A 7,818-nucleotide genomic window follows, 5' to 3' on the forward strand; every position below is an offset into this window, starting at 1 on the left:
CAACACTCCAGTGTAGGTAGAGGATCATAAATTCAAGACGAACATGCCTTTAAACCAAGAACATGGGAGGCAGCAGCAGCAATTGAGTCCAAGGCCAGATTGGTCTACACAGCCAATTCCAGGCCAGCCAGAGCCATATAATGAAACCCTGTTTTTAAAAACAAAAAGATAGCAGGGCGGTGGTGGCACAAACCTTTAATCCCAGCACTCCAGAGGCAGAGGCAGGCAGATCTCTGTGAGTTCAAGGCCAGCCTGGTATACAAAGCTACTCACAGAAGCCTTGACTCGAGGAAAAAAAAACAAAAAACAAAACAACTGAGATAGCTTACTAGATAAAGGTACTTGCCTGACCAGAGTTGAATCCTTGGGACCCACACTGTTAAGAACTGACTTCTCCAAGTTGTTCTCTGACCTCCAAATGTGTACATGGGACAAACTAGTCTCTACATCCACCCAAAAAGTAAATTTATATTTTATCGGTTTTAATAGTTTGTAAAGATTCATTTTTGTGTATGGGTGGGTGTTTTGCCTGTATGTATGTCTCTGTACCATGTGTGCAGTGTCTGCAGAGACCAGAAGAGGGCATCTTATCCCTGGAACTGTAGTTGGAGATGTTACTAGCCATTACGAGAATGCTGGGAAATTAAATGTACTGTCCTCTGGAAGAGTAATCAGTGCTCTTAAGTGCCTAGAAAAGTCCCCAGCCTCTTAACCCTGTCCCTGCTCCCCTGAGCTCAAAGAGATCTACCTGCCTCTGCCTCCCAAGTGCTGGGAATAAAGGCTATGAACCTTTTTTTGTTTGTTTTTTAAAGACAGAGTCTGTTATGTAGCCCAGGCTGTCCTGGAACTCAATATGCAGACCAGGCTGGCGTTGAATTCAAGAGATCCACCAGTCTCTGGCTCCCCAGTGATGGGATTAAAGGCATGTGCCACCGCGAACATAATTTTTTAAAAACCTAAAAGTTGGGGATACAGGCCTTTAAACCCTGCACTTTGGGAGGCAGAGACAAATGGATTTCTGAGTCAGAGGCCAGTTTGGTCTACACAGTGAGTTCCAGACCAGCCAGGACTACATAGTAAGACCCCCACCTCAATAAAACTTAAAAGTCTAAAACAAATACAAAGGTCAAAGAGTAGCCCCCTTGCGCCTTCCTGGAAAGACCTACAAAACTAGTTCTGATCCATGGGTTACAGGAGATCAGCTTTGTAGAGGTTCTCAGAAATGAAACCGCCTCAGCAGTGAAACACACCATCTTCATTGCTGAGGGAGGAAGACAAAGAAAGCCTGGTCAGGTCAGAGACACTTGCCTCTTCTGGCCCTGCCTTTCCTGGGAGCCAAAGCAGGCAACCATCAGGACAGTATTAAAAAAAAAAAAACCTCAAGACACAGACCCAAGCTGGGTTTTATTGAAATGCCAGGAGCAGGCACACGTCAAGGTAGTCAGGGAGGGGATGTTGGTGATGCGGGCTATGAGTTTGCAGGGAGGAGCAGGCCCTATGTCCATGACCCTGCATCCTCTCTTGGCCAGACATATATAGGCCCCAACAGCATGCTCAGTCCTGTAGGGGCCCTGCCACCTGGGCTACAATATCACCAAGGGCAGGGACTGGAAGCACTAAGTTTTCTCCCTTATGAAGGAGGAAAGAAAAGGAAGATGCAGGTTGAGTATAGTAGGGGACAGAGGTGACCAGGGCAGGCTTTCTTGAGCATCTGCACCCAAGCTGTGGTCCTGGGCAGTGGCGGGGAGCAGCATCAAAGAGGGCGGCTGAGGGCCCGGCCCTCAGGGAGCCAAAGCCCCCAGCCTGTGGGGGCTGGAGTCAACCCGGCACAGAGAGAAGTTCAAAGGGACCGAGTACAGGCAGTTCCCAAATCAATCAGTCCTCAGAGCTAGGGAGTTTGGCCTTCTTGGGACAAGGAAGAGAAGAAAGAAGGATCCATCCCCAGCAGGAGAGCAAAAGTTGTTCTCTCCCATGTGGCCCCACTAGGTCAGTTCTACATTGTTGGCACGGTCCAGCACTCGAGAGCCACGGGCATTGCCTCCAAGCTGGAAACGGCTCTCATAGAGAGTGGGGCAAAGGTGCCAGCGGTTGGCTCGGTAGATGCCCAGGTAGGTGTAGACATCAGGTTTGTAAGTGAGCAAGCACTTAATGCCCGCAGCACGGATGGCAGAATCTGCCTCCAGCACTCCCAAGCGGTCCGTGAAGTCGTCCGTGTAAACACAGATGACCTGGCGCCCACCCTCCTTGGCCCGTGGGCTCACCTTGGCCACCTGAAGACGGCCCTCAACTACAGCCCTGGCAATGCCAGCCCAGGCATGGTCCAGCTTGAAGCCAGGTGCCAAGTGAATCAGCCACTTGCCAGAGAGCACATGGTGGGTGATAGCCAGCTGGCGCAGGGTACCTGGCGTGATGGGCCGCCCACTGGTCTGCAGAGCCTCCCAGGCTGCCTGCAGCCCTTGAACATCCCCTGAGTTGGGGGTGTAACCCTGCCCATAGGCTGCAATCCAACCCACAGGTTCAGAGTTGGGTGAACCCGGGTCCCCATAGCGAGTAACTTGAGATGGTGGGTACTTGGCCAACCAGGCATCCAGCTCTGAGGCAGGTGTAGTACGGGCATCAAATACCAGCCAGGGGTCCATGTCGGCTGCCATGGCCTCTGCAGCCAGGTGCTCAGCAGTGAAGCCATCCTCACGGCCACCGGGAGAGTCCTCCTCTTCCAACTCCTCATTTGGTTCCATCCTGTTGTGAGGGAACTGAGTCATTGGAGGTTTGAGAAAGTAGGTACAAAGTGCTGGGTCCTGGAGGGTGCCAGGCACTGCTAAACTGTGTGGCCTTGGGCAAGACTTAATATCTGTGCCTCAGTTGCTTCACGTTCACGATGGGATAACAACTGATCCTGCCTAGATTTGTCTCCTAGAATAAAATGCCTGAGGTGGAGTCGCTATTGTTAGTACTACTTGCACTGCTTACAAACAAGGAAACTGAAACTTTATAGAGAAAAAAGGTCACACCTATAGTGAGTGAACAGCTGAAGTGTGAATTGGCTACTCTGCCACACCTCTTGACTAGAGACCAGCAGGTAGCATGGCTCTGCGATTTAAGCAATATAGGCAAAACGCAGGTTTGTTTGCCAACCCTAAAAGGTGGCTGTGGAGGGCCAGGCCTCCTCGGTCATCTATTTGGGGCCCATTTAAAGACCGAGACACTGAGGCCTAGAGAGGGCAGGACAGCGGCCCACTGCGGTCAATGGGCGCCACCCAGACTCGAACCTCATCTGGATGGAGCCCGCGGGAGGGCCAGGCTCAGTCCTACCACACCCGCCGCCATTAGTGCCCACAGCCTACGGGTTGCCCCCACCCCGGGGCTGTCCCTCTCGCCGCCCCGCAGTCACCTTCGGCCTTCGCTCCGTTCCGCACCAACCCAACTTCGGGCCCGGCTCCGTTCCTGCCCGGGGTCCGCGCCGCCACCCGCGCCGCGCCCCGCCCCTGCCACGGCCGCCGCCGCCGCCGCCATCTTAGGGTCCCGCCACCTCAACAACAACTTTATAGACAAACGCAGTCACGGGGCGGGGCCAGAGGCGGAACCAGCCGCGTGGGGGCGGGGCTCCATGAAAAGGGGCGGGCTGCGTCAGGGGCGTGGCCAGCGCGAGACCCCTGGGAGGAGCCGGCCTGCAGGGGGCGGGGCCAACGTTCGTACTTCTAGCTTGGGGGCGGGTGGGCGTGGCGGGCGAGCCCTGAGAAGGACGCGCTCCGCCTCCGAGGCTCCAAAAGCGGAGCGCCTGGGTCTGGGGAGCTGCTTTTCGACGGGCGGCGCTAGGACCCTGCGGGTAGCGGCGGGGGCGGAGCAGGCGGCAGCAGGACCCGAGGGGACCGCGGCGGGCCGGCGGCGAACAGGCCCCGAGCCGGTAGGCTGCGGGCGGCGGCGCTGGGCCCGGCGCGGCGAGAGAGGCCCCGAGATGCCAAGCAAGAAGAAGAAGTACAACGCGCGGTTTCCGCCGGTGAGCACGTGGCTGGGCCGGGCCTCAGCGGGCCGGGCTCCCGGGAGGCTCGGGCCCAGGTCCTGCTGGGGGTGGGGGTGCGGGTGCCCTTAGGTGTTCGCGGCCTGAAGCCCCGCCCCCTCCGTGCTCGCCTGGCGTGGTGCCTCCCGCCCCCTTCTCTCGGGGTGCCCCTTTGCTGCCCCCAGCCTCCTGCAGGGACGCCGGCGGCCGCGTCCGAGCTCTGCCCCCTTCCTTCGGCAGGCGCGGATCAAGAAGATCATGCAGACGGACGAAGAGATTGGGAAGGTGGCGGCTGCAGTGCCTGTCATCATCTGTATCCTGCTAGGGGGCTGGCTGGGCTGAGGGGCGTCGGGCGGGACTTCGGCACTCCGCTTCTCGGGTTCTCCTTGACGCCCCTCAGCGCGGGCGCTCGAACTCTTCCTGGAGTCCCTGTTGAAGAAGGCTTGCCAGGTGACCCAGTCTCGAAATGCCAAAACCATGACCACGTCCCACCTGTGAGTGGCCAGTGGCCGCAGAGCTGGGAAGGGCTTATGAGGAGGCAGTGTCCTGACTGGGGAGTGGTGCAAGGCTGAGTGAGTTTGAGCCAGTTTGGTGGGTTTGGACTGATGTAGGAGGGATTAGGTGTTCCAGGTGGAGGGAATAACGAGAGCCAAGCCCTCGAGGCCGGGTGGAAGTGGGGAGGGGAGTTTATCATTTTCCAGTGTCATGACAAGAAAAGGCTGTTTCTGTCCTTCCGGAAGTGTTTGGGACCCCTTTGAACGCCTTTCTTTCTCACTTCTTCCAGGAAGCAGTGCATTGAGCTGGAGCAGCAGTTTGACTTCTTGAAAGACTTGGTGGCATCCGTGCCTGACATGCAAGGGGATGGCGAAGACAACCACATGGATGGGGACAAGGGTCCTCGAAGGTGGGTAGCCAAGACCAGGTATATAGGTGGGAAAGGCCAAGGCCTCGAGGGTTGGGGGTGGCAGGGGGGTGAACAGGAGGAGAGAGTCCTCTGGGCAGATGGACTGCACCTTCCCGAAGGGGCCGGAAACCAGGCAGCAGTGGCAGGAAGAATGGAGGCACCGGAAGTAAAGCCAAAGACAAGAAGCTGTCTGGGACAGACTCAGAACAGGAGGTGAGTGAGGCCAGCTTGGTCGGGAAAGGCAGCCTGCACCTATCCTTATCTATGACCTTTTGTACCTCTGTCTCCATGTATACATTTTGAAGGCCTATCTATCCCTGCGCTCCTAGGGTCTGGGCTCCCCAACCATGGGCCCAGGCCTTCTCTCATGAACCCTGACCCCTTGCTGTGCTCACAGGAAGAGTCCGAGGACACTGATACTGATGGAGAAGAAGAGACACCACAGCCTCCACCCCAAGCCAGTCACCCCCCTGCCCCCTTTCAGAGGTATTCAGCCCAGGGACACCAGAAGGGGACATGCCAAACTTCCCAGAGCCAATTTTCACTTCCCTAGCCACTTGGTGGTGGTAGTAGTGATGATTGATGGTGGAGGCTCACTTAGGGAGTGGGAATGTTGTGAGGTCTTGTTCCCACTGTAGTTGGGAAGAAAACCTGGACAGTGCTATTCTCTGGGCCCTTTTCTCCTGTGTGTGTTGGGGGGGACAACACTTGGCTCCTGTGACATAATGGGTGATTTATACCACATCTGGTTCTGGAGCATGGTGGCAGGGCCTGTGGGTTGGGCACAGCACGGCACAGTAGCATGCCCTGATTTTCTCCATTTTCTGCCCTGCAGCCCTCCAGCCCCCTTCATGCCCTTCACCTCTCCTCTGCCTTTGCCCCCAGCGCCCCCTGGCCCCTCAGCACCTGATGCAGAGGATGAAGAGGACTATGACTCCTAGCATTCACTGCCCCTGACCCCAGGCCACATACCCCTTTTAGTTAGTATTAGTTGCTCTGGGGAGAAGATTAAATTTATTAAAAAAAAGAAAGAAAGAAAAGAAAGAGGATTTTGGTTTCTTTTCCGTCCTTGTCCAGGGATTCGTGGCTGCATTCTTACTGCCAACCTACTTACCTCCCCACATGGGGCAGCCAGGGACAACAGTGGGCCAACCAGTACCTGAGTAAAAAGTGGGGAGTCTGGGTACTACCAGGAGCACTGAAGAAAGGAAGGTGGTCTAGGGACTGAGCGGCCACATGCTGGAAGTGCTAAAGGTTAACCTTTCATTGTGCTGTGGAGCCTTGGGCAGCCTTCTCTGGGCTGCTGAGAGAGGATAGATGGGATCAGTACTGAGATTGGGCCTTGAAAACTATAGAGCTCTGCAACCAGTGCAGTGAAGGGCTCAGCACAGTGAAGAGTCGGGTAGATGAGATAGCAGGGGGACTGGGAAGCAGCTTTGGAGCCAGGCAGTCTGCCTACCTGTGTTTGAGTAGGCTGGGCAGCCTCAGTGCCAAAGGCAAGAGGTGTAGCTTCAAGAAGCTGCAATCATGAGTAAAGCAGGGGACATGGCCATGTGGGGTTCCTGAACCCCCCAAAAAAAAACCTCGAGGGAGATTGTAGGTCCATCTGCTAACAAGCTCACTGGCTTCCTCCTAATGGGGGTGTTGAGGGAACCTTGGGGACATGCTAGGTGTGTGGATGAGGATGGTGGTGGCTGGGGAGGCCCAGGCCTGTGTGACCTTAGGCTTGAAGGCAGGCTTCAGAGGTCTAAGGGAGAGTTTCTGTAAGTACCTCTTCTAGCTTTCTTTAGCTCTTTGGCAAGGGAGGGACTTTTTCAGCTGAGGGACACAGGAGGAAAAGACAAGATCTCAAGTTTGGCCATGATGAATTTGGGGTGCTCTGGAGGTCACTGAAGGAAGTGTGGATTGGTGATGTTGACATGGGCACCCAGAGACAGGTATATGAACTTGGAAGGGAAGGCAAGACACAGGAGCTGCCACACCCTGAGCTGTCCCGATGGTCTGGTAGAAGGGAAAGGACAGTTGTCAGATGCTTTGGGCAAGGAAGAATCCCCAAAGAGGATTCTTAATGTCTGCTTCAGTAGTTACTGAGGGGGAGGGAGCTGAAGCCATGCTGGGGCTGAGGAAGGACTACAGGAATGTAAAATGTGTACTATGTGTATGGGTAACTTAATGCCTGCATGAACAGAGGACAGAAGAGGGCTTTGAATCCCCTGGAACTAGTTACATATGGTTGTCAGCCACTTTGTGGGTCCTGGTGAACCCTGGTTGTTTGGAAGAGCATGCTGAGCCATGTCTCCAGCCCCCTTCTTTTTAAGATGGCAAAAGGTTTGGATAGGATGAGAGGCACTTGCCTAACACTCACAAAGCCCTGGCACTGCAAAAAAAAAAAAAAAGAAAAGAAAAGATTTTAAAATGACAGAATCTTAGATATTCAGAGAGTATGGGGCACGGGACAGGAGGGGGACATCAGAACATGGGGGAGAGAGGATAGGGAGGGGGTTTGAAGTGAGCATTGAGGAGCAGTAGCTTAATGGAGACTGTGAGGCAGGATGCAGTCACCTGTGCTGTGTGAGAGAAGACCACAGGCTAGGGCAGGGTTTAGGACTTGAGACATAGCAATGGTTGGATGCTGGAGACAGACCTGTAAGGGTGCTCCTGTGACTGCTCCACCCCAACCTGAGGTGTGGGCAGCTGGCCCCACAATTGAATAGACATAGAACATCCTGGTGAGTCGGTGCCACAATTGGGCCACAGTGACTGCTGTAGGGTTGGCGTTGATCGTCAGCACACCTGAGCTGGTGATGCTGGTAACCTGCCCACTCCAGCGGTTGAGAGACACGTGTGGGCACTGAACCCTGAGGACACTGGTGCCTGGTGTGCCTGCATTTCCTAGTCACATGAGCCAGGGCTTCCT

The 7,818-nt window shown here is 55.1% G+C and overlaps 2 protein-coding genes across 5 annotated transcripts; one reads left to right on the plus strand and one right to left on the minus strand.

Annotated features, from left to right (window-relative positions):
• Positions 1–1,379: 1,379 nt before the first annotated feature.
• Positions 1,380–3,547, minus strand: CUNH11orf68 (chromosome unknown C11orf68 homolog). Of its 2 annotated transcripts, none has more exons than XM_027408611.2 (2): positions 3,392–3,547; positions 1,380–2,739 (listed from the first exon to the last, which is right to left on the minus strand). In XM_027408611.2, the coding sequence occupies exons 1-2, from the start codon at positions 3,511–3,513 to the stop codon at positions 1,983–1,985; spliced, it is 879 nt and encodes a 292-aa protein (XP_027264412.1). In that variant the 5' UTR covers positions 3,514–3,547; the 3' UTR covers positions 1,380–1,982. The 2 variants fall into 2 exon arrangements, with proteins under 2 accessions (XP_027264412.1, XP_027264413.1); XM_027408612.2 differs by having other exon boundaries at positions 2,208–2,753; positions 3,392–3,536.
• Positions 3,548–3,749: 202 nt separating this feature from the next.
• Drap1 (DR1 associated protein 1) lies at positions 3,750–5,947 on the plus strand. 3 transcript variants are annotated; one of them, XM_027408608.2, is made up of 7 exons: positions 3,750–3,997; positions 4,238–4,310; positions 4,398–4,491; positions 4,782–4,919; positions 5,000–5,114; positions 5,299–5,387; positions 5,737–5,947. In XM_027408608.2, the coding sequence occupies exons 1-7, from the start codon at positions 3,956–3,958 to the stop codon at positions 5,840–5,842; spliced, it is 657 nt and encodes a 218-aa protein (XP_027264409.1). In that variant the 5' UTR covers positions 3,750–3,955; the 3' UTR covers positions 5,843–5,947. The 3 variants fall into 3 exon arrangements, with proteins under 3 accessions (XP_027264409.1, XP_027264411.1, XP_027264410.1); XM_027408610.2 differs by having other exon boundaries at positions 3,753–3,997; positions 4,782–4,901; positions 5,021–5,114; XM_027408609.2 differs by having other exon boundaries at positions 3,757–3,997; positions 4,782–4,901.
• Positions 5,948–7,818: the final 1,871 nt, after the last annotated feature.

The sequence above is a fragment of the Cricetulus griseus genome, chromosome 3 (assembly GCF_003668045.3).
Source record: "Cricetulus griseus strain 17A/GY chromosome 3, alternate assembly CriGri-PICRH-1.0, whole genome shotgun sequence".
Taxonomy (NCBI): Eukaryota; Metazoa; Chordata; class Mammalia; order Rodentia; family Cricetidae; genus Cricetulus; species Cricetulus griseus.